The sequence below is a fragment of the Achroia grisella genome, unplaced genomic scaffold (genome assembly GCF_030625045.1).
Source record: "Achroia grisella isolate CSIRO2021 unplaced genomic scaffold, CSIRO_AGI_Agris_v1 utg1470, whole genome shotgun sequence".
In the NCBI taxonomy this organism is placed as follows: Eukaryota; Metazoa; Arthropoda; class Insecta; order Lepidoptera; family Pyralidae; genus Achroia; species Achroia grisella.
In genome coordinates this window covers 38,310-63,734 of record NW_026712639.1, presented here as the reverse complement: position 1 = coordinate 63,734, position 25,425 = coordinate 38,310, and the positions used below count along the sequence as shown (strand labels likewise).

The following is a 25,425-nucleotide window of genomic DNA, read 5'->3' as shown; positions in this document are numbered from 1 at the left end:
TTGTTGTATGAACAATCGTTACCATAAGTTGGTAACGATTGTTCATACAAATGAATCGGAATTATTTTTAATTTTATATGTTTCTGTAATATAACTAGCTGTATCTGCGACTTCTAAAATAAAAGTAGCCTAAGTTACTCCTTATTACATCAGCTACCTGCCAATAAAAGTCCCGTCAAAATCGGTCCAGCCATTTCAGAGATTAGCCGGAAGAAACAGAGAGACAAAAATTGTAAAAAATGTTATTTTGGTGTATGTACCGTACTTATATTAATATGCATGTAGTAAAAAAGGTTATTTCAATATTACAAACAGACACTCCAATTTTATTTATATGTATAGATGACTTTATACCTACTCTGATTTATTACTATGTGTTTTAAAAACAATTTTTATGATTGTTGAAGAAACTTACTAAAAAGTGTATAATAATTAACTGTAATATGGCAATACCAAATAATGTTCGTAGAAAATAGTAGCAATTAATAAACTTTATAAACGTAATGGCAACCCTTCGAAATGAAATATGTTAGCTAATGTTAAAAGAAGTAGAAGACAGTGTGATAGGACAAAATAGAAGTTACAACAATTGAACTGTACCCAATTGTTCAAACAAGGCGCTATTTTCATATAGATAAGAATTTTTATATATTACTACACACATATAGGTTTAATTACAAATTGTATACAATACAGATTATTCAAACCAATTTTCCCAAAGTGGTCTATATCGACCCCCAGGGGTCTATGATAAATTGCAAGAGGTCTACGACAGTGGTCATACTATTGTTTTTAACAGGGATGTTATGGATATGAAATTTTGGATACGGATACTTATAGTTAGATAGTATCAGCGTGTAAGAGTAACAAACATACATACTTACAAACCTTCGCGTTTGTAATATTATTAAGACAAATATAAAAGCAATACGATATTCAATATCTCTTTATTCATATAGGTCTATTACAGACTCTTATGCAGGGATGTTATGGATATGAAATTTCGGATACGGATAGGTTTCGGATATAGGAATGATTATTATACCGGATACGGATGCGGATATGAAATTATTTCGGATTATCCGTTAGTTTCGGATAATTTTGTATACGGATATTATTTTTTTAAGGAATTTCAAAAGTAAAATACAAATAGCTAAAATGGTTACATATCTATTACACTCCTATGCAGGGATGTTATGGATATGAAATTTCGGATACGGATAGGTTTCGGATATAGGAATGATTATTATACCGGATACGGATACGGATGCGGATATGAAATTATTTCGCATTATCCGTTAGTTTCGGATAATTTCGGTTACGGATATTAATTGTTTAAGGAATTTCATAAGTAAAATACAAATAGCTAAAATGGTTACATATCGTGTCTCTATTAGGCTCCGCCGCTACCCGATATTATCCGAAACTTTTATTTCGTATTCGGTTCCGGTTACGACTATTTTTTTATATCGGATATCCGATAGTTTCGGTTACGTAGTTCCCTAACATCTCTGGTTTTTAACACTAAACTTTACTACAGTTAGAAATTTACAAGATCAAAACCAGGTAAGAATGGGGGGTCTACCCAAATCCGAAATATGGTAAGGGGTCTACAACACAACATTTTGGGAACCTCTGATTTAAAACAATACAATATAAACCTGCATGTGTGTGGTACAGGAATACAAAGAGGTACACAGCTCAGAGTGGAGAATCACTCAAAGAGCAGCTGATTTCTAGATATCCCAGCTGTTATTTACGTAATCAATTAAATATTAACACATATAATTTCCATCCCAGGGAACTAAAACATGGAGTTAATCATCGCCCGTTGAACATTTTTCCTGATGACGACAGGGAAAAATCATAGAGGAATAAGTAATCATTCACAATTAGGCAAGAAATGATTATTTTTTATACCTCTCACACATTTCTTTTTCGCGAGGTATGTACAAGAAATCCTGATGATGGCAGGGAAAAATCATAGAGAAATAAATAATCACTTCTGCGAGGTATATTTGTATATACCTCGTAGAAGACAAATGTGTATGGTATAAAAAAGATAAATTTCTTGCCTAATTGTGAATGTGATTACTTATATCTCTATGATTTTTCCCTGTATCCTTGTGGATATACATAGATGCAGGTACCTTATCCTTGACGGTTTTTAAGAAGGCCCCGCCTTCTTTTTTGACAGTCTTGGCCCAGTCCCGGTACTGTTGCTTCAGTCTCTGCCCGCTGCCTGTATTTAATTTATCAGCGTAGTAACTGCATTCAATCTCAAACTCGTCGCTGAAACCTCGCCCTGAATTTAGTAGGTCCAGCCTTTCGTCTATAAACTGAAAGAAACAATTGTAAATAGTAATCTAATTTTATAATATACTAGCTGAGTTTATTTTTCTAAAAGAACAGTAGTCTAAGTTATTACATTAGCTACATGACAATAAAAGACCCGTCAAAATCGGTCCAGCCATTTCAGAGATTAGCCGGAACAAACAGACAGACAGACAGGCAATAATTGTAAAAATGTTATATTGGTGTATGTACCATATTTATATTCATATGCATGTAGTAAAAAACGGTCATTTCAACATTACAAACAGACACTCCAATTTTACTTATATGTATATACTAGCTGAGAATGCAAACTCCGTTCCACCTCAGAATTAAATAATGTCATGGGTTTTTAAGTTTAGTAAACCAATACATATCTGAACCTGTTAGACCTGTTTACCTGTTTGACAGGTACGAACAGTTTGTATGGGAAAATAAAATTGTTGACTTTCTAGTTTGTATGCAATTTCTTCATATTTTATCACCGTTTATACCTTCACTGGACTTCCACGAATATTTCAAGTAAGGGGTTTGAAAGGGAAGGTTGTATGGAATAATCGTTATTTTTGAAGCTAGAAAGTTGATACTTATTTTTAGGACTACTGATTAATTACATATATATATATATATATATATATATATATATATATATATATATACGACATTCAATGTTTGTAAGAAAATTAACCTTAGGGGGTAAAGAACTTTGCCATTTTTTAAGCTAGAACAATCATTTTTACTTTGGCTTAGCTTAATAAATATTTTTCTTCATTTGGTCACTACTCTAATGTTGTTGGCCGCAGCTGGCCTTTACAGCTTCACCGGACGTTAGGGGCGAGTGCAGATGGCACTCCAAACCAAAGGAAGGACTTATGGAGCGGCTGAAGGCCAACTCCTGCCCGACGGATACGACTTTAGTCTGAGGGCACCACTAGGGGTTCGAACCTCGGCTCAGACCGTCGTAATATCGATCCCCGTTTGAATTGGACGGGGGATCGATCGGAGGGGCAGGCACTGCTAGTCGAATATAAACAGAAATAAAAAATATACAATACCAGTTCCATAACGTGCTAATATATTTTCTACTTTATTATAATATACATAAAAACTATGCTACACCATTACATTGTTACACTGACGCCGTAAATACTATGTGGCACACATACACTTATTTATTGTATTTATATATTGTATGTATCAACATCCACACTATACAGTTACACACAACATTATAATTAATTGTATTTATTTTATATCCACATAGATTCCATACTCAAACACACTACACACATTACCTGCAGCAATCGGTTAAATACCGTTAGCCGTCTCCGTAAGCAATCATGGCTGCATAGCTGTGAGCACTGCAGTCATCGTTCATAAGTTAACTGGCTAACCTGCGCTCGCTCTTATAAATTTCTAGTGCTTAGCTTACACCTAATTATTCTTTCTTTGTAGTGTCTATCTTTGTGTTTTCTATACCTTATTATAAACTGTATTGTGCTTGTCTGAACTGTCGCTTTCCCTTGTAAAATATTCATACAATATACGTTGAAGATAGTGAGTGACTTTTATTTAAATAAAGGAACATTATCGCTATAACTACATAATAAACACGAGTAGATTTTCTTTCAAACGTAAATTACGGGAACATTATTTAAACTTGTAACCTTTTCTGTGTCCTGTTTTCTCATTGTGCTTTTTATTTTTAGGTATAAATATATATATACTTTTAATTCCATTATTTGTGGCAGTACATGATATTTCATTGTCAGATTATTTATTAATTATGTATTTATGTACGGTTTATGTAAGTATATATATATGTAGTTATTTATTCATGTATATTTTTATGTGTATCGTTTTACATATATTTTTTTTTTATTTGTATCGCCAACAATCATTCTCTGCACCACCCATGGTTGACTGGTAGATAATGCCGCATGGTGTTAAGTCCGCCATATGTACTTTCAATTATGTGCATTAAAGTTTTAATAAATAAATAAATAAATAATAAACACAAACCTGTTGAAATATTTGGGATTGGAGTATTTTTCTAAGAAAGTGTTGCATATTTTTTCTAGTTCTCACAAAAGCCTCTGCGTTGAATGTTATTAACTGCCCATTTTCAATTCTGAAATAAATATCTAACATTAGCTTATTTAATTAAACTAACCTCGGTGGTCTAGCGGTATAGCACACCGGTTTACGTCCGATGGTCGCAGGTTCGATTCCTCGCATGGCACAAACATTTGTATTCAAGAGTATGATTGTTTGTATCGGTCTGGGTATTTACTATGTATAATATGTATGTATTTACGAAAAAATAATACCCATGTACTTGTATCAGTTATCTTGTAACCGTAACACAAGCTGTAGCTAGCTTATCTTGGGTCTAGAGGGCGCTGTATGAATTGTCCTGAGATATTATTATTATTATTAACATTAGAGAATGGCTGTATGGGCTTAGACTCTTTGCCTTTCCTATTAGGGTACATAAAGTTCATAAAAACCTTGACTTATTTCCAAAAAAACAGCAATACTCATAATATTAATACTAGATTTAAAAACAAACTTGCTGTCCCCAAGTATCGTTTAGAAAAAGTCAATAGGACTTTTATGGGAGTAGGTATAAAAATTTACAATAAGATATCAAAGGATATATATAAATTCAAAACATCTGTTAAATCATATTTACTGAGCAAGGCCTATTACTCACTAAACGATTACTTGAATGACGAGCGTGCATGGCAATAGTTTTCATGTTCGGGATTTTCATTTAATGTTAGACATAGACACCTATATAAATACCTATGCATTGTAAATAAACTGGATTTAAAAAAAAAGTAATCAATTGAGTTTCTTGTCAGTTCTTCTCAATTGGATCTATATACCGAACTGGACGGTAGAGAAAAAAAATATAATATAAAAACTTGACGTTCATAAGCGGATAAAATGTCCTACATGAATAAATGATTTTTGAATTTGAATTTGAATTTGCTGTGTGAATTGTCCTGAGATATTATTATTATTATTAACATTATAGAACGGCTGTATGGGCTTAGACTCTTTGCCTTTCCTATTAGGGTACATAAAAAAAAATAACATTAGATTATACACAACCACCATGTATAAGGGGTACAACTGAACTGTTGCCCCTGCCTGCGCTAACGGAATACCCTGGCGGAGCAACAGTGAAGAATAACATGATGAACATGTAGTTAGGCCAGTTAGCCCATCACGATTAATTTACTAGGATAAACTACGATAGTTTCCAGGAGGGACCGTGTGGAGGTCGACCTAACATGTTAAATTGTTAGCAATGGGGCTGTTCCCCATTACTTACAATCCCTTTCACCCCCAGAGAAACATATTAAGTTTTCTTAAGGGTCGGCAACGCGCACGTGTCACCACTGGTGTTTCAGGCGTCCATAGGCTACGGTAACCATTTACCATCAGATGAGCCGTATGCCTGTTTGCCATCTACGTGGTATAAAAAGAAATATAAAAGAACTAGCTGTCTCGACAAACGTTGTTTTGCCTTAAAATAAAATAAAAAAATTTAGGGGTGGACTACCCCTAACATTTAGGGGGATGAAAAATAGATGTTGGCCGATTCTCAGACCTACTCAATACGCTCACAAAATTTCATGAGAATCGGTCAAGCCGTTTCGTAGGAGTATGGGAACGAAAACTGTGACACGAGAATTTTATATATAAGATATCAATATAAATCTTACTTTATAGCATCACGATATCCACCTATAAGACATACGAGCGCCCGCAAGAAAGCTCTTGAAACTGCGTCGCCGAGAGCATTTTTGTCACTTAAAGCTTTTTTTAAGCTCGATACCTGGAATTATACAAGAAGAACCTCATTTAGAACATAGAGAAGAAAAAATAATACAGTGTGTTCTAATTTTGTAGGACTCGGTGGTGCAGCGGTTTAGCACACAGCTTTACTTTAGACGGTTGATGAGTTCGATTCCTCGCGGTGTAAACAATTATATTCATGAGAATTATTGTTTGTATCGGTCTGGGTGGTTTTCTATGTATAATATTTATGTATTTATGATAAAATATATCTATGCATTTGTATCAGTTATCTAGTACCCATAACACAAGTTTTAGCTAGCTTAACTTGGGTCTAGATGGCGCTGTGTGAATTGTCCTGAGATTATGTAGATTGTATTATCGTATTGAGTATTTTCAATGTATATCTATGTATTTAAAAGTGTATCTATGTATTTATATCAGTTGTCTAGTACCCATAACACGAGCTCTGCTTACCTTGAATCCTAGATAGCGCTGTGTGAATAATTAAAAAAAATTGGTAACAAATCAAAAGCTAAACTGCAAAATTCACTTTGTGAATCTGGAACAGCTGTTGGATTGTAATATTCTCAGCCGACAGCCTCGGTGGTCTAGTGGTTTAGCACACCGCTTTACTATCCGATGGTCGTGAGTTCGATTCCTCGCACGGTACAAACATTTGTATTCATGAGTATGATTGTTTGTATCGGTCTGGGTGTTTTCTATGTATAATATGTATTTATTTACAAAAAAAAAATGTATCCATGTATTTATATCAGTTGTCTAGTACCCATAACACAAGCTCTGCTTAGCTTGGGACTAGATGGCGCTGTGTGAAATGTCCTGAGATATTATTATTATATTTATTATTATTCTGGATGCCAGACACGACGAGCTGAAAGCCCGACCACCTGAGGCTGTCAGCTATAATTATGTGAACGGTGTGCTCCCATGCACGCTATGTGCGATTTTACAAACAAAATTGGCTACATAAGCTACATGCGAACACTTTAACGGCAAAACCGGAGTTGAAGACAGTCGCCGTGGCCGAATCGGCCGGGATTACATCATCATCATCATCATCACCATCATCACCATCATCATCATCATCATCATCATCATCAATATTCAATAAAATAACTTCATTATTATAATTGTAAACTATAACATTATAGGGCAACACGCTAGTTTCTTGCTCGTTCTGTTTGTGATAAATCAAAATTCCGAATGAGCGGTAGTTTAAAAATATAAGTATGAGTAAATAAAGTATTAAAGTATTTTCTATAATATTATAACTCGTCCGATCGATCCCCCGTCCAACCAAAACTTGGTTCGATTTTACGACGGTCTAAGCCGAGGTTCGAACCCCTAGCGGTGCCCTCAGACTAAAGTCGTATCCGTCAGGCGGGAGATGGCCTTCAGCCGCTCCATAACTCCTTCCTTTGGTTTGGAGTGCCATCTGCACTCGCCCCCTAACGTCCGGTGAAGCTGTAAAGGCCAGCTGCAGCCAACAGCATGTGTTTAGAACTACAGCCTTCTGTAGTTGGCAGTATATATTAGGGGCCAAGTTCAGGGTACTTATTGACTGATATATCTGTTTCGGTATGACAGCTGTAGTTGAGAGGTCGATTGGGACTATTGTTACTTTTTGTAAGTGCCAGAGTTCGGTTATTTCAGTTTATAATTCTTTATATTTTGTTATATTTTCGATTATCGTAAATATTATTATTTTTTATTTTCTCTCAGCTTTTACTGGTTTTTTTATTATTATTATTATTATAAGTGAAATTACAGCTCTTTATTGCACTTACCAATTCTGGAGGAAGACTTTCTACATCATGGAAGGGAGTTCTAAGCTCATTCATATCTACATCTAATATAACAACATCTCCAATTTCAGACATTCTCACAGACTGTAATAAAGAAATACAATTATTTAACATATTATTTATATATAAAATTATTATTTAAAATAATATATAGAGCGTATAGGCAGTAGGGAAAATATTATAATATAAAAAAAATTACGTTCATAAGCGGCTAAAATGTCCTACATGATTAAGTGATTTTTTAATTTGAATTTGAGCAGAGAAACTATAAGTTCTGATAATACTGTGCCCAACATTAGCACTTATACCAACATTAGCATTTGTAATAAGTTAAATTTTAATAAAAACACTACCATTTATTTTTTTCATTGAGTTACGCGCCACCTCGGCTTTGAGCGGTGTGAATTATGACGACCTCGGTGGTCTAGCGGTCTAGCACACCGCTTTACGACCGATGGTCGCGGGTTCGATTCCTCGCACGGCACAAACATTTGTATTCATGAGTATGATTGTTTGTATCGGTCTGGGTGTTTTCTATTATATGTATCAGCTATCTAGTACTTACCAGTTCAGAAATTTGTCGGAACAAACAGCTGTCTGTTTGTTTATACTTTTATACAGATATATTATACATATTTTTTATTTTATATTATATATATTACAGACAGACAAAAATTGTAAAAAAATATATTTTGGTATGTGTACCGTATTTATATTCATATGAATGTAGTAAAAAACGGTTATTTCAATATTACATACAGGCACTCCAATTTTGATGTACTCCTATATAATAATAATAATAATAGTATGTATAGATAGTCATGTCCCAATGACTAGCAAATATACAGTATACAGAATACTACGTTTTCAGTTATAAATTGTAATATTTGCGGCAACTATGTATATATACATCTTTATATATAAAAATTACGTGTCACGTTGTTATTCCTAAACTACTGAACCGAGTGCAAATTTGATTTGCACATTGTGTGCAATTCGATCCAACTTGTAATATAGGACATCTTAATTTATAGTCGCAATATTTTATTCAAGAACTTTAGCCACAGCAACGTGTGGCCGGATATGCTAGTTATATATGAATTTGTTTATGAGATATGGTAAGAAAGGAAGTAAATAACGCGATGACTGCGACCAGGGATGAATGGAAAGAAAAACATATTACGCCGACCCCAAATAATTGGGATAAGGAAGAAGCAGGTGATGATACGACTTTATTTATACTAGGTCAAAATGATTTCTTACCTCCATAACACATTTAGGAACTCCAATAAGAAAAGGCATTGGTGCTAACAAATAGTCAACAAGATGCTTCGGTAGTATTGGAATGAATATGTGTTGCCACGACATGGGAAACAGTGTAGCGTTGGCTGCCTGCACGCAGGCGGATAACCGGGACGGTTTGGATGCTACAATGGCCACTCGACGTTCATTCAACAAAGCAGCCCACAAACCAATCATGCTTTTTGGTTCAAGTGCGCTGAAATACTCCGTTAGGTTATGCTGGAAAATAAACATAGATTTTAGAAAGCGGCTTAAATTTTCAGCTAATAGCTTTTACCCGGGCTTTGAGCGCGACGACCGAATCTAGAAATTCCGTAACGAAAACAAAACACCCCCCACTCCGACCGGCACACAGCCGTGCATCGGCTTACGTCGTTTCAGTTCGGCAGACTTCGGCACGGTGCTTTTGAGCGTGCGTCTAGCATATACAGTATGAAGCTCGCACGGAACAAGACGAGCTGCTCCGAAATCTGACGAATACGTAAGCAGTTTGTGAGAAAGTATATTATTATTACTGTATAATAAATTGTTTTCTTATCGGTCACCACGCTCTATAAGTGTAACTTGATATTTATATCAAAAAGAAAAAAAATACTGCATAAATAAAATAAATAAATAATTATAATTCCATAAGTTGATATAGCTTTACCGCGGCAGTCCCCAAGTGCTATTTAATTTTTTTTTATTTTATTACCAGCTACCTGCCCCGTATTTGCACATTATTTACATTACTAGATGTAGTTAGCTACCTTAGTTACTTAGTATATGTTTGGGAAACTACTCTGCTACCAAAATGTTAGGGAATTTACTCTCTGTATATATATAGGGAAAAATAAGGAAGCGTCAGTCCTTTACCTTTATGGTTCTGCGGATTTCTTGGGCTTCAGGGTCTCGAAGGTATCTTCGCTAGCTTTCCAGTTTCACAGTAGGTTTCACAGTTCTAATTTATTTTAATTCACAACAAATGCGCGCGCGTCAAGGTCGCTGTACGGTCCGTTTGTTACTAGTTAGGGAGGGGAAGGGAACGCGCGGGAACAGAAAACTAACGGACTCTAATATAATATAATATCTGTGCTTACGATGATACAGGGTAGATTTTGAACAGTAGTAGTAGTTGCCAAGAAGCTTGCATGAGATTTGTATGGTAGTGAGTAAGAATGGCAATGAATTTATGTCACATTATAAATTAGACAAGAAAAACTGTAAAAATAGCTACTATCTTGGATTTTCCCAACAACACATCTGTTATAAATCTGCCAGAAAAAAGATTTTAATGTCAATGAAAACAGTTCCTTTGCAAAAAAGCTTACTATAACTTTGAAGAATTCGTTAACGATAATAATGTTTTTATAGAAAAACTTTAAATCTATAGCACTGACAATATTATCTGATTACATTAATAATGAGTGCGTAGCGACTTCTATGTTGATTATCGCATGCCTCTTACTTGTTATACTGTAATTATTTATATAAAAAAAAACATTTATTAAAAAGAGCAACACACAAGTTTCTTGCTCATTCTTCTTGTGATGAATCTGCATTCCGAATGAGTGGTAGAATCAAAATATGACTATTCAAAAGTGCTTGTAATGAGTTTATTTGAATAAAGATTATTTCTATTTCTATTTCTAACACACTGGAATTTTCTCATGGTCACTTTAATCAAAGGAACATTTCCCCCAAACATCGACCCCCGGACACACCTGGGAGAAGAACTTTGTCAATCAATGAGTCGTCGTATATTTTAGACAAGATCAGTCCGCAACGCTTGCACATATACATAGACTACGGTTACGATTACCATCCGGCGGGCCGTTAGTTTGTTCATCATTCTACTTATATTAAAAAATACAGTAAATAACAAAATGATACGATATAATAATTATAATATGTACTTTATTATACTACTAGCTCTACCCGCGACTCCGTCCGTGTGGAATTAACAAAAAAATTAATTAGAAAAATAAAGTAAAACTCTTTATTTTTCTAAAATAAAAGTTCAGTCAAGATCGGTCCAGCCATTTCAGAGATTAGCCGGAACAAACAGACAGACAAACAGACAAAAATTGTAAAAAATGTTATTTGGTCTATGTACCGTATTTATATTCTTATACATGTAGTAACAAACGGTTATTTGAATTTTACAAACAGACACTCCAATTTTATTTATATGTATAGATGTATAGATAAGATCAACCCGCAGTGCTGGTTGATCTTATCTATACATCTATACATACGCCACGTTTACGATTACCATCCGGCAGGCTTCAGCTGGTTCACCAAACAAATTATATTAAAAAAAAAATCTATACAACAAAAAGACATGCCGTAATAATTATACTACTTACGTTGTCTGGAATGCTGGGCAGCTTTGGGTCTGGACTTTGGCATGTGAATACACTGTGACCAGCATTGTAGGTCACCTTCAGTGTATGCCCAGGCATAGGTGGTCTCGAGCGGCATGATTCTAAAAAATATGTTAATTCCCCTCGTTCGGGACTGTTCAGTAAATTAGCTATACAATTCAACAACCTGAAATTAACAAAAGCTTTATGTCACATAATATATATATATATATATATATATATATCGCATAATTATTTTATTTATTTATTAAACTTTAATGCACAGATACATTAATAAAGGTGCACATGGCGGACTTAACACCTAGAGGCATTTTCTCCCAGTCAACCATAGGGCAAACAGAGATTCATGTGGGCGGTACATTATGATTAACATAATACTTACATAACGTAATATAATTACTGTATAACTCACATAGCAAGACTCAGAAGCAAGAACATTTTCGCAGTTGTTTATTAAAAGATTATAATAGAAGGAAATTAACATAACGCTATTAAATTTTAAAAGTATAATATGACCCCAATATTAATATAAAATAAGAGTTGTGCCAATAATTAGTAAAAAGAACATATAATATATAATTAACAATATTAACGCAAGCAATAAATAGCATTAGCAAAATATATTTATTAAAAACAAACGAAGCCATAACGCGAGCTCGAAAGGATACAACTGGTCCGCAAATAGTAATAGGCATGCATTACATTGTTGCATCAAAATAACAATAATTAATCATTATCGGAGTAAATACAATTATCAAACAACATATGATCCCTAGCCAAGTCGTATAATACTGTAATTTTCCAAAACAAAATATTAAAGCACTATTTCTAATTAGTTAAACAACTGTTATCTATTTGCAACTATGTTACTAAATCACAAATATTTACTATCATTCAATTTGAAGCATAATTAATCGCTTAGATTGGTATCCTTGAGATAGAAAAAGGAGACAAGGGCGATAGAATAAAAGGATTGGAGAATGATATAATAATAATACCAGGATGATGCAATAGAGGTAAAAACATAACTGTCAATATATATATTGACACTGTAGTTTCGGCTCGTAACGTATATATTGTTCTTATAGCTATTGTACTTTCTTTGATTTCATCAAAAATAACATCTTCACATAACACAACTTCTCCACACTTGGATAAGGCCCGTGTGGGTGAGTATCACCTTCTTTTAAATCAGATAAAAGAAGAGTAAAGAAAATAAACATAATAATGATATAATTTATTTATTTCTCCTCACAAACATGGATAGAAACATATACATATAGTACTTTCGATAATACAAAGCATAAAGGGTGACGCCCAGCTTACCGCGCATTTACCTTGGTGGTCTGCAGTGAAATTATAGGTTTTGGGATAGATGTTCCAAAACTTTTGATCAACGGCGTTTGATGGATCCCAAAGTTTTGGAACACTATATCTCGAGAAGGTAAATAGCCTCAAAACTGGCACTTGGACAAATGATCGTACTAATTATGAAGTATAACCCATAATTAAAGCATAAAGGGTGACGCCCAGCTTACCCCGCACTTTACTTGGTGGTCTACAGTGAAATTATTGGTTTTGGAATAGATGTTCCAAAACTTTTGATCAGCGGCACTTGATGGATCCCAAAGTTTTGGAACAAGGTAAATGGTCTCAGAACTGGCACATGGACAAACGATCCTACTAATTATGAAGTATAGCCCAAAACCAATAATTTCACTGTAGACCACTATGCAAAATCCGTCTAAATTATATGGGGAGTTTAGCTTTATTATTACAATCAATATGCTGTGAGGAGGCTTGTTCAGACAACTAGGTATAACCTGTAATACGAACAATACAGGCTGTAGCTTGACCAACACTTCCTTTTTAAGTTGGCTATGTACAATTAGTACGGGCGCTATAATCCTATACTTTGACAAGGTGCCCATATTTCAGGTAACTAGAAATCTTCCGTCCAGCTCCTGGATATTTGCTCTTTTTAGTCTTTTTGCTGGGTAACAAGGATAGCAACATATAGAAGAAAAGTGTTGGATAGAAAAACATGGAGTCTATTGAAAAAAACTACGTCTTAGGACAAGCTGACGAACCGAGGCAATGAAATAGAAACAAATAAGAACAAAATTACCTTGCATATCAGAAAAAAGGCCATAAATGCTATAAATAAGTGCAAGCATAATGCATCGCTCAGCAAAATACAGCATATACTTACTTATAAAATATATCGTGCCATGGTAAATGTGATAATAGAACCAATGCTGCTTTGGACTTTGGATCGTATCGGCAAAAACAAAAGGTATACTTGGAATCCATTGATGTTAATACAAATGAATAAACTTGTACAAATGGTCTGAAAATGAAACATCGAAACGTTAATAATACTGGCAGGAGAATAGTTGTCCCTCTTCCTATACTATAAATTTAATATATGTGTAATATTAGTCTTACATAAGCTATAAACTCGAAAGTTACTAAGCATGGATGTTTGTTACTCTTTCACGCAGAAACTACTGATCGGATTTTGATCAAACTTTACAGTTATATAGCTTATATATACATCAGAATAAGACATAGGCTATCATTTTAAAAAATATCATGTAAATTGGGTGAAATGTAATGATAAATATCAAGAGAGTGTAATGCAGACGAAGACAGATCAGCTATGAATAATAAGCCTAGCTTATTATGCAAATTTTCTAATACCAAACTAACGCATAGCTAGTAGTATGAGTGTGAATCACAGATAGAAATACTTTTTTAAACAATAGCAATCACACAAACTACACACATACAAATTAATACAAATGCTTATATAATGCGAGAGTCGAACTCGCGACCATCTAAAGTAGTGGTGCGGTGCTGAACCACTCAAATCGTCATCTTATCAACATAGTTAAAAGTAAATTCAACACACACTTAAAATTGACAATGAATACAAATATCTGTATCGAGCTAGAGTCGAACTCGCGACCCTCTGAAGTGAGGTGGTGTGGTGCTAAATCGCTGAGGCTATAATACTATAAAGATAGTTAAAAGTAAATTCACAATACGCACTCTTCAAATTGACACGGGAATGTAAATTTAGGAACATTTTTTAACTCCTCTTCGTTTTTGTACGACTCTGGATATTTTCTTATAATATAGGGCTCCCTGAGTTGATCACCCGGTGACACTTCACAAAAGAGTTCAAACAGGAACCGAACAGTATCTCTGTAACAAGAATAATCAATTTACATCATACAATCCTTAGTTTTAATTTGTGGGTACAGCCACGTGGCTACTGGCTACTTATAATTTGATTGTCAGATAAATAAATATTTATTCATATATTTTAGCCATTTTTCATTAGGTCGTTTACTAAATTCTTAATATCCTTTTTTTATCCTTACTAATATATAAATGCGATAATAACTTTGTCTGTCTGTCTGTCTCGCTTTCACGCCAAAACTACTGAACCGATTTAAATGAAATTTGGTACACAGTTAGTATAGACCCTGAGAAAGGACATAGGCTACTTTTAAACGCGATAGAAGAGTTATAAGGGGTTGAAAGAGCTATGTATGGAAGTGTCGTCATTTTTGAATGAAACTTTTTCATTAGGCTTTTATTGGGTTAGGTCATTACATATTTTTTTCATTATTTGGTCAAGGTCACTATTTTACGCGAACGAAGTCGCAGGTACAGCTAGTAATAATTATAATTGCATACAACAGTAAAGAGTAACTGATGGTAAACGGTTACCGTATCCTATGGACGCCTGAAACACCAGGAGTATCATGTGCCTATTAACCACCTGTATCCCCATATAGTCCATCGAGAAAACCCCGGGCAAGTATTTCATTCCACAATTTAAGTGTACGCGGGAGGAAGCTCCTCTGAAACCGCACTGTTCGAGACTTAGGTTCCAGATTAGGGATGGATTCCCTGTTAATAGCGAGTGGTGCGATGGTAAAACGAAATGGTATAATGTTAATATATATGCTATGAGACCATATGTACCTATTGTATATTTAGTATAGTTTAATATTATATTTAATTTGTGAATGTTCAATCTTGAAATGGATGTGTGGGGTGACCAGAACTGACAGAATAAGGAATGTGTACATACGATGAAGATGTAGAAGATGTTGAGGTGGATGTGTGGTGTGACAAGAATGGATAAGATAAAGAATGAATACATTAGAGGAAGTATGAAAGTGGCACCGATGTCAGAGAGGTTGAGGACCAATCGTCTATCATGGTATGGACATGTAATGCGTAGGAACGAGGATAATATTTTAAGAAAGGTGTTACATATGAATGTGGTAGGTTATAAGGGCAGAGGAAGGCCGAAAAAGAGATGGATGGACTGTGTGAAAGATGATATGGTAAGAAAGGAAGTAAATAACGCGGTGACTGCGAACAGGGATGAATGGAAGAGAAAAACATATTACGCCGACCACAAATAAATGGGATAAGGAAGAAGCAGATGATGATGATGGCATACGAGGAAGATAGTTGCACTAGTTATAGAAAAGTTGCGAGCTAACAGATTAAACTGATATGGGCATGTTAGGCGGAAGAACGAGGATCATGTCTGATGGAAAGTATACAATATGAATGTGGATGGATGTAAAGGGAGGGGACGCCCTAAGAAAAGATGGATGGATTGTGTGAAAGATGATATGAATAAAAGAAGAGTGTGTTCAGATATGACGGCCGATAGAGAGCAGTGGAAGAGATATACTGCGCCGACCTGAAATAATGGGATAAAGGCAAGGCAATGATCATTATATTTAATTTGTATGATAATTGTTAAACTTATATATTTTGGTTGTTTATATAATTATAGAAGTATATTTGTACGTTTATATCTATATTAATAATTTCGTCAAGGAGTACGGTAGACTCGAACGAAACCTTATGTGAATAACAGAACATAAAAACATATTGATTTCGAGTCGACAACACATATCCGCAAAATTCGGAGTTATGGAGTATTTCGTTAAATTCTAATGACACTGACAAACAAACCGCAGTCGCCATCTTTTCATTTCACTAGCATTTTCTTCGGTCGTTGACGTTTCGCGAAAATATTGTTATTGCGAAAACTTTTTTATGATAAAAGAGTATGTGTTTTTTCTTTAAACCTGAAATTGTCCGATCGCGAGACAAATTTGGCAATTTTTTTTTTTTATTAATTTATTTTACGGCTCTGGATGGACAAGTCCTTTTTACCCCAACTTAAAGTTTTACAAGATAATAAAAATTATTTGTATAAAAACTTTTGTACTTTTTATTTACTACATTTATTAAAAACAATGAACGAAGCTTTACAAATCTATGCCTTGCTTACTTTTAACATTCCATGAGAACTGATGACTACAGAAATATCTACCCACATTTCACCCGAGCGAAGCCGGGTTTTCATCTAGTATATATAGTTCTGTATTAATCTATTGTATACCTGTTACACTGCACCGCCATACTATCTCTGATGAACGCGACGGTTGTACGCCATACATACAAATCGTATGCAAAAGAATAAATAAATAAATGATTGTAACTGATATTACTAAAGCTGATAACAACTTCCTCCGAAACGTAATTTTCTAATACAATTTCAACCGGGCGAAGGGGATTATCAATTACTTTGTCCTCATTGCCAGTACAGTTGTACATTGAGGAAACGACGATCTGACATTTTAGAATTATTATTCGCTTCTTCTTTTTTACCTATCATCATCATCTGCTACTTCCTTATCCTATTTTCTCTTTTGTTTTTCATATTTATTTTATTATATGAATTGATAATAATTTCCTACATATTTTATGCCTATATGTTATACCTATTTCTTGTTTTATTATAGTTTTTTTTAATATATTAATATTTATGATAATGTAATAGGGCTGATTACAAGCTGTGGTCTTGTTACATGCGTCCTCGCGTATGTCTCTGGGCAGTGCCTGAATATCAGTGGTTTGCTGCTTGTATGCTGCAAACAATACACTGAGGTGCTGCCTTTTTACGTATGGGCTATGCACACACGCTACGTTACTCATACCGTTTTTTGTTATCTGTATTGCATTTTATTTTATCTGTAATTGTTGTGTATTGTATTTTGTTTGACTTCACTAATGTAATGTGTATATCTGTTTTTATTTTTGTTCTTATTATTACAGTGCCTTTTGTGTGTGTGTGTGTGTGCTTTTAACGTGAATAAAATTTTTATCTATCTATCTATCTATCTATTTATTTGTGGTCGGAATATGTTTTCTTTTCCATTCATCTCTGTTCGCAGTCATCTCATAATTTACTCCCTTTCTTATCATATCATCTACACAGTCCATCCATCTCTTTTCCGGCCTTCCTCTGTCCTTATAACCATCCACATTCATATGTAACCTTACCTTCTTCCTATTCTTCATTCCTACGTATTACATGCCCATACCATGATAGAAGATTACTCTTCCAACTCTCCTACACCGACACCACTTTCATACTTCTTTCTGTATACCTATATACTCTGATTTTTTGTAATATATACTGTGTTGTAAAACGTGTGTATATAGAAAGTACACGTCTATCTATCTATTAATTTACCCTGGACACCATTGTGCTGAATTCCTGGTTAATTTGCTACTGGCCTAACTGACGTAGCCTCATATCCTGTGATCCTCCACTAATGGCCCGTTGGCGTAAACCGTTACCGCAAACGGATGCACCATTTCATTATCATCCACTAAAAACTATATCTGTCAATCCTATAAAATTGTCATTTCGAATTTAATTTAGACATTCTTATTGTATATTTTATGGCCGACAATGCTGTAAACTCAGAATGTATACATTTATCTATACATATAAAAATTGGAGTGTCTGTTTGTAATATTGAAATAACCGTTTTTTACTACTTGCATATGAATATAAATACGGTACATACACCAAAATAACATTTTATTACAATTTTTGTCTGTCTGTCTGTCTGTTTGTTCCGGCTAATCTCTGAAATGGCTAGACCGATTTTGACGGGACTTTTATTGGCAGGTAGCTAATGTAATAAGGAGTAACTTAGGCTAACTTAGTAACTTAGGCTAGAAAAATAAAGTGAAATTCCACACGGACGAAGTCGCGGGTACAGCTAGTTATCAATACAATTATGTCACAGTTAAGTACTGTATTTTATCATATAATAATGTTATTTAATGCAATAAAATGACACACAATAAACGTTCAATTGCTACTTGCACTGATATGCATATCTACATATTTACTTATGAACATTAATGTTAAATATAGAAAAGGGTGCCTATGTAGATACACCTTGCAGCATTGTCTATGAATTAGTGTAAAGAAAATTGGCTATGAAAGATTACAATTAACATAATAATTGTTGCAGGCAATTTGTCCTCCATTCTTTTTATAAATGTTGTATTATTTTGATATCTGTTTTTTACACTCTATCCTGAGGAGATAAAAACCATCGCTCCTAAGAATATCCTTCAATTCTAGTCCCTGACGTGTCTAAGTAAGTAGGAAACTCTGAAAAAGGGCGAGTACAATAGATCTATGTAGGTTGCAGTGCTACAGGTCCAAGCACCTGACAAACAACCCAATAAAAAAACATCACTTTTGACTCCATCGCTATGGGTCCTTTTGGGAAATATATACATTTATTAAAATTAGTCTGTTTTTTAATAAAATAGTTGTTGTGTTCTGCTCCAGTCATAATAATAATAAGCATGGTTCATTCACAGAGCATTCTCTAGATCTAGAGATCTAGTCCCAAGTTAAGCAAAACGATTTTTTTTTTTGTGGATGATAATGGAATGGTCACCCGCCGGCGCTAACGGTTTACGCTGGCGGGGCACCAGTGGAGGATGATAAGATGAGCATGAGGTCAGGTCAGTTAGCCCATCGTGACAAATTCACCAGGAATTTAACACGATGGTTTCCAGGGGGAACCGCGTGGAGGTTGATCTGACATGGTACATTGCTAGCAATGGGGTTATCAATCCACGTTACTAACAATCCCCTTCCCACCGCTAAACAGAACTTGTGTCATAACACTGGTATCTAGGTACCAGAAAATTGATAGAATACTTTAAAATACATCTTACTACGTTAGTAATGTGGACTGATGATCCCATTGCTAGCAATATACCATATCAGGTCTACCTCCACGCGGTTCCCTCTGGAAACCATCGTAATAAATTTGCGGTGAATTTGTCACGTTGGGCTAACTGATCTGACTTTATGCTCATCTTATCATCCTCCACTGGTGCCCCACCAGCGTAAACCGTTAGCGCAGGTGGGTGCAGCATTCCACTATCATTCACTAAAAAAATATTATACACAAGCTTCTTGCTCATTCTTCTTGTGATGAGACAGCATTCCGAATGAGTGGTAAAATAAAAAAATGTGACTATTCAAAAGTGCTTATATTAAGTTTATTTGAATAAAGATTATTTCTATTTCTATAACGCGGATATACGATTGTCGATGTACGGTTGGATGGATTTTTGTTACATAGGCTATAAATTTGAAGCAGGTAAAACCGCAGGCACAACTAGTACATAATATACATAGAAAACACCCAGACTGATACTAACAATCATACTCATGAATACAAATGTTTGTATCTGTGTGGAATTAGTCCTGTGATCATCGGAAGTAAAGTTACTAGTAACTGCCTATGACTGTAGAGGCTTCCCTTTGGATAATATTAGTACATACAACTATATTGTTAGCTTCAATACATAAAGAACACTCAGTTGACTAATTTGTCGCTATGGTTTTAAATTTGAAATGTAAGTAACATTTCAAATTTAAAACCATAGCGAGTCACGTGATGTTGGTGACGTCACGATTATGACGCCACCAATAGTAATAGAGAGAAAGAGGCCGGGAACAAAGAGGGAGCGGGCTGCTCTCTCTCTGTTCGAGGCGACCGAGACGACCAGACGTGACTGTACAGTGACGCAATTTATGTGGAGTGTAATTTGAAAAATTAATAAAATAAAAGTACTGCTGCATCGACATATCATTTCCGAAACGTCCCAATAATATATTGTTGTAAAAATCATATCTGTATTTGTTACTAACAGATACTACCTACCTGTCTACCCTGCCTTCCTATAGATCATAAAACATTTTAGCATTCTATACTATTAATATGATGGATGGTTGCTCATCTGTCATACTCATGACTGGGTGATACTTGTGCGGACTGGTCTGTTCGGGTTACAAACACAGATTAGACTATTTGCTTTTGCAATAACATATTTACTATTAGCATATGCTAGTGGTCACTCTAGTCTTCCAAATTTGAATTTAAAAATGAATCTGTTTTATTATAAACATGTACATTTATTTGAAGAAAATACGAGCTGAATTTCTTGTCAGTACTTCTCATTTTGAAATCATTCCCAACTGACGGTAGATTTAACATATCATAGGAGGCTACCTATATGAATAAAGAATTTTCAAGAAGAAATTTTGAGTTTGAAAGCTATTGATGGATTGGATATGGATTTTGTTTATGAAACAACTACATCCTTGAAATATAGTCTATAATCATATTAAATTTCATTAAGATCCATTCAATAATCCTAGATGCATTTGCCAATTAGAAGCATAAATGTGAGATATAGAAGTCGTTGATGCACAATTATTTTATAATGTAAAAAAAAAACATGTATTACAAGCTCCGTTCAGCTATTTAGCCATAAAAAGATAACAATCAGATAAATGGAAACACAGCTAGGAGCTTATTAATAATATTAATATAATTTAGAAGTAAATAAATGACAATATGTAATTTCTTACTATTAATTGTTTTAATATGGATCTTCATAAGGTACATGTTATAAAGGAATAACAAATAAATAAATAAATATCTGAACCTTTATCAAAGCTATATAATGAGACATAGTGAAACAATAAAAATATAATTCATTCAATTAGATTCATTTAAACCTTATTAATAATGTAACATGTTTCATTTTCATACAAAGATAAATAATATTAATATTCATTACTCATGAGTTTTATCTCACAGCAAACACCATAGCTAAAATACTGATGTAAGCATTCCTGTGACTGGACACCCACAGAGAAAACATTTATCTTAATACTATAATAATGATCTAGGCCTCGGAGAAGGCAAGTTAAGATTACTGTAAACATCATGGATTATTAGAACGCACAAAAGGCAAATAAAATTATGAACTAAGCAAAATGAAGTTTAGTACATTTACCTAAAATTCCAAATTGTATCACGATTACTCCACACTAGTTAGTGATATCAACTAGGGTTAGGTAGAATTGTTAATTGAACAGATAATATTGACAATTAAATAGAAAATTCAATACGATATGGTGTATAATTACCTTAATCGGGAACCCATGTCTCGACGTGGACTTTAAGAAAATTTGATTACATCTTACACAGCATATATATTATTTGTTGATAAGTTGTTAAAATAAACACATCACGAAACATCACAAGCCATAGAAAACTATTTTTTAATTCCAATAAACATATTTTGATTATTTTAATTTAATACTCAATCAAAATGTTACGAAAGGTGGACTGACTATTATATATAAGTATTCGTGATAGCCGGCAATGATTGGTCAATATATAAATGCGATGAGTTTGACAATATTGTAACCAATCACAAGCCTGTATTTTCGCAACATGAGTGGTCATTTGTCAGTTATACAGCGAGTGACGGATGATTTTCACTTATGTCACTTTTATTCAAATATAGTTTTTTTTAATAGCATAGGCAAAGGAAATGGTCTCTATACAGCTATACTTGTTTAAATTTCAGTGTATAGTCAAACTTTTGACAGACTCGATATTGTTTCTGTAGTTTATTGGATTATTTTAATATTAAGATTGAGAACTCTTGTAACTTCTGATTAATGAAATAGTTCAATATTGGGAGGAAACAGGATTGTTAGTGGGTCATTTACATTAGTAGCAATGTCTTATCATCTTTCACTGATGCCCCGCCAGCTCATTGATATTTAAAACTGACTACCGCGCGGCGTTAGCCAGTAGGCAGCGCGCTGTGCGGAAAGTAACAGTGTGTATTACAGTAAAAATTAACAATATTTAATATCACATATAAGAACACAAGTGTGTTGAAAAACGTACGATGTAGGTGCGCATATTACGCGGCACTATTACTTCATGACGTACTGCATATCGTCATCTGCTTCTTCCTTATCCCATTTATTTGTGGTCGACGTACCTAGTACGTTTTTCTGGGGGAAAGGTGAGGTTACCAATATAGACTGATGATCTTATTGCTAACAATGTACCATGTCAGGTTGATCTCCACGAGGCTTCCCGTGTAAACCATCGTGATAGATTCATCCTTGTTCGCAGTCATCATTCGTTACTTACTCCTTCCTTACCATATCATCATTCACACAGTCCATCCATCTCTTTTTCAGTCTTCCTCTGCCTTTATAACCATTCATATTCATAGGATATGATCTTCATTTGCACTTACATCGATAATATACTGTTATTTCACAGTTACTCCCCAATGTCTCTAACCAGTGGTATTTTTTTTTGTAGATTATTTAAATTTTAATATTACGATTAAGAACTCTTCCAGCTTCGGATTTAGACATTAAATAATTGTTCAATATCAGGGATGTAATGGTTATGAAATTTCGGATACGGATAAGTTTCGGATATAGGAATGATTATTATACCGGATACGGATATAAAATTATTTCGGATCATCCGTTATTTTCGGATAATTTCGGTTACGGATATTAATTTTTTTGTCGTCGTAACACAACACTTGTTTCAATGACACGCTGACAAATTATCTGTTTACATTAAGAATGGGTACGTAGCGGTTTCTATGTTGATTAGCACATGCCTCTTACTTGTTATGGTTTAATTTTTATATGTAAAAAAACATTTATTTAAAAGAGCAACACAGAAGTTCCTTTGCATCCTTCTTGTGATGAATCTGTGTTCCGAATGAGTGTTGAATAAAAAATATGAATGTTCAAAACTGCTTGTATTGAGTTTAGTTGAATTTGAATTTGGTAGAATAAAAAATATGACATTATAACTGCTTGAAACTTTTATTTCGGATTCGGTTACGATTGCGATTTTTTTTATATTGTATATCCGATAGTTTCGGTTAGTTTTGTTTACGGAGCTCCCTAACATCCCTGTTCAACGTTATATACAAGTTATAGATTTATATTTTTACTTCACAGCTACTGCTCACAAGTTGGAAATTAATTAAATAAATATTGTAGTTTGTATTCTTGTAGCATCATCATCATCATCATCTGCTTCTTCCTTATCCCATTTATTTGTGGTCGTCGTAATATGTTGTTCTCTTCCATTCATCTCTGTTCGCAGTCATCCCGTTATTTACTACCTTTCTCACCATATCATCTTTCACACAGTCCATCCATCTCTTTTTCGGTCTTCCTCTACTCTTATAACCATCCACATTCATATGTAACACCGTCCTTAGGATATGATCTTCATTCCTACGCATTACATGTCCATACCACGATAGACGATTACTCTTTAACCTCTCCGACATCGGTTCCACTTTCATACTTCCACAGCTTGTATTTTTGTAGCGTCAGCTGAAATTGAGAGCAATAAAAATACAAATTTAATAATAATCACTATTTAATTACAATTAGGCGGTGTTTAACATCTATAAGCTTATGGTTTTATAACATAATGTTTATTTATTTTTATTTCTTATCGTCTTCAGTGAATGAGCTTCATTTCAATAATCAATTAAATTATTAATTTCAATTATAAATATATGTATATTATCAGTGATTGAACTTCATATTAATGTTCAATTAATTTCTAAAGTTTAATTATAAATATACGAGTATGTTATACACATTTTAATGAATATAAATTTATTGTTTATTAAAATTATTAGAAAGCATGTAAAATTCTCAACAAAACTCATTTGTGTAGTTAGGAAGCGGTTATACAGTATTTTTAGGTACACAAATGAGTTCAAATCTTTGTATAAGGCAATAACCTATTGAATATTAAGTTTTAACTATTACGGTGTTATAAATAATACTGATGGAAACGTATTATAGTAGAGATTATTATTTAAATAGGTTAATTTATAAATAAGCAGACATACTGGCAGCATGGTATATAGTTTTATAGTTCATATTTACATTGTATCTTTATATTGTATTAACAATTTTATTATATACTACTTTACCCGCGAGTTCGCGACGCGAAAAATCGGTGTTACTGTTTGTAATATTGAAATAACCGTTTTTTATTACATGTATAATATATAAATATATATATATATTTATATGGCCGTTGGGGTAGTAAAGTCCTCGAGTGGCGACCACGAACCGGAAGACGCAGCGTGGGAAGGCCTCCAGCAAGGTGGACCGACGATCTGGTCAAGATCGCTGGAAGGCATTGGATGCGAGCAGCGCAGAACCGATCGTCGTGGAGATCTTTGGGGGAGGCCTATGTCCAGCAGTGCACGTCTTCCGGGGTGCGATGATGATGATGATAATGATGATATGAATATAAATACGATACGTACACCAAAATAACATTTTACAATTATTGCCTGTCTGTCTGTCTGTTTATTCCGGCTAATCTCTGAAATGGCTGAACCGATTTTGACGGGACTTTTTTTGGCAGGTAGCTAACTGATATAATAAGGAGTAACTTAGGCTACTTTTATTAAAAAAAATATATATTTTATTATATATATATATTATATTATATATTAGACGAAGTAGCGAG

General features: G+C 34.1%; 1 protein-coding gene across 3 annotated transcripts in view; it reads right to left on the bottom strand.

The window, feature by feature from the left end:
• Window positions 1-22,192, bottom strand: part of LOC131855710 (DENN domain-containing protein 1A) — a 34,731-nt gene extending 12,539 nt beyond the window's left edge. For all 3 annotated transcript variants that reach the window (XM_059207008.1, XM_059207010.1, XM_059207009.1), the window contains exons 1-9: window positions 22,014-22,192; window positions 14,696-14,851; window positions 13,854-13,991; window positions 11,624-11,807; window positions 9,237-9,494; window positions 7,956-8,057; window positions 6,072-6,184; window positions 4,357-4,465; window positions 2,151-2,339 (exon numbers count right to left, since the gene is read on the bottom strand). In XM_059207008.1, the coding sequence (XP_059062991.1) occupies window positions 2,151-2,339; window positions 4,357-4,465; window positions 6,072-6,184; window positions 7,956-8,057; window positions 9,237-9,494; window positions 11,624-11,807; window positions 13,854-13,991; window positions 14,696-14,851; window positions 22,014-22,030 (1,266 nt within the window). In that variant the 5' untranslated portion in view covers window positions 22,031-22,192. The remainder of the gene's footprint in view (window positions 1-2,150; window positions 2,340-4,356; window positions 4,466-6,071; window positions 6,185-7,955; window positions 8,058-9,236; window positions 9,495-11,623; window positions 11,808-13,853; window positions 13,992-14,695; window positions 14,852-22,013) is intronic.
• Window positions 22,193-25,425: the final 3,233 nt, after the last annotated feature.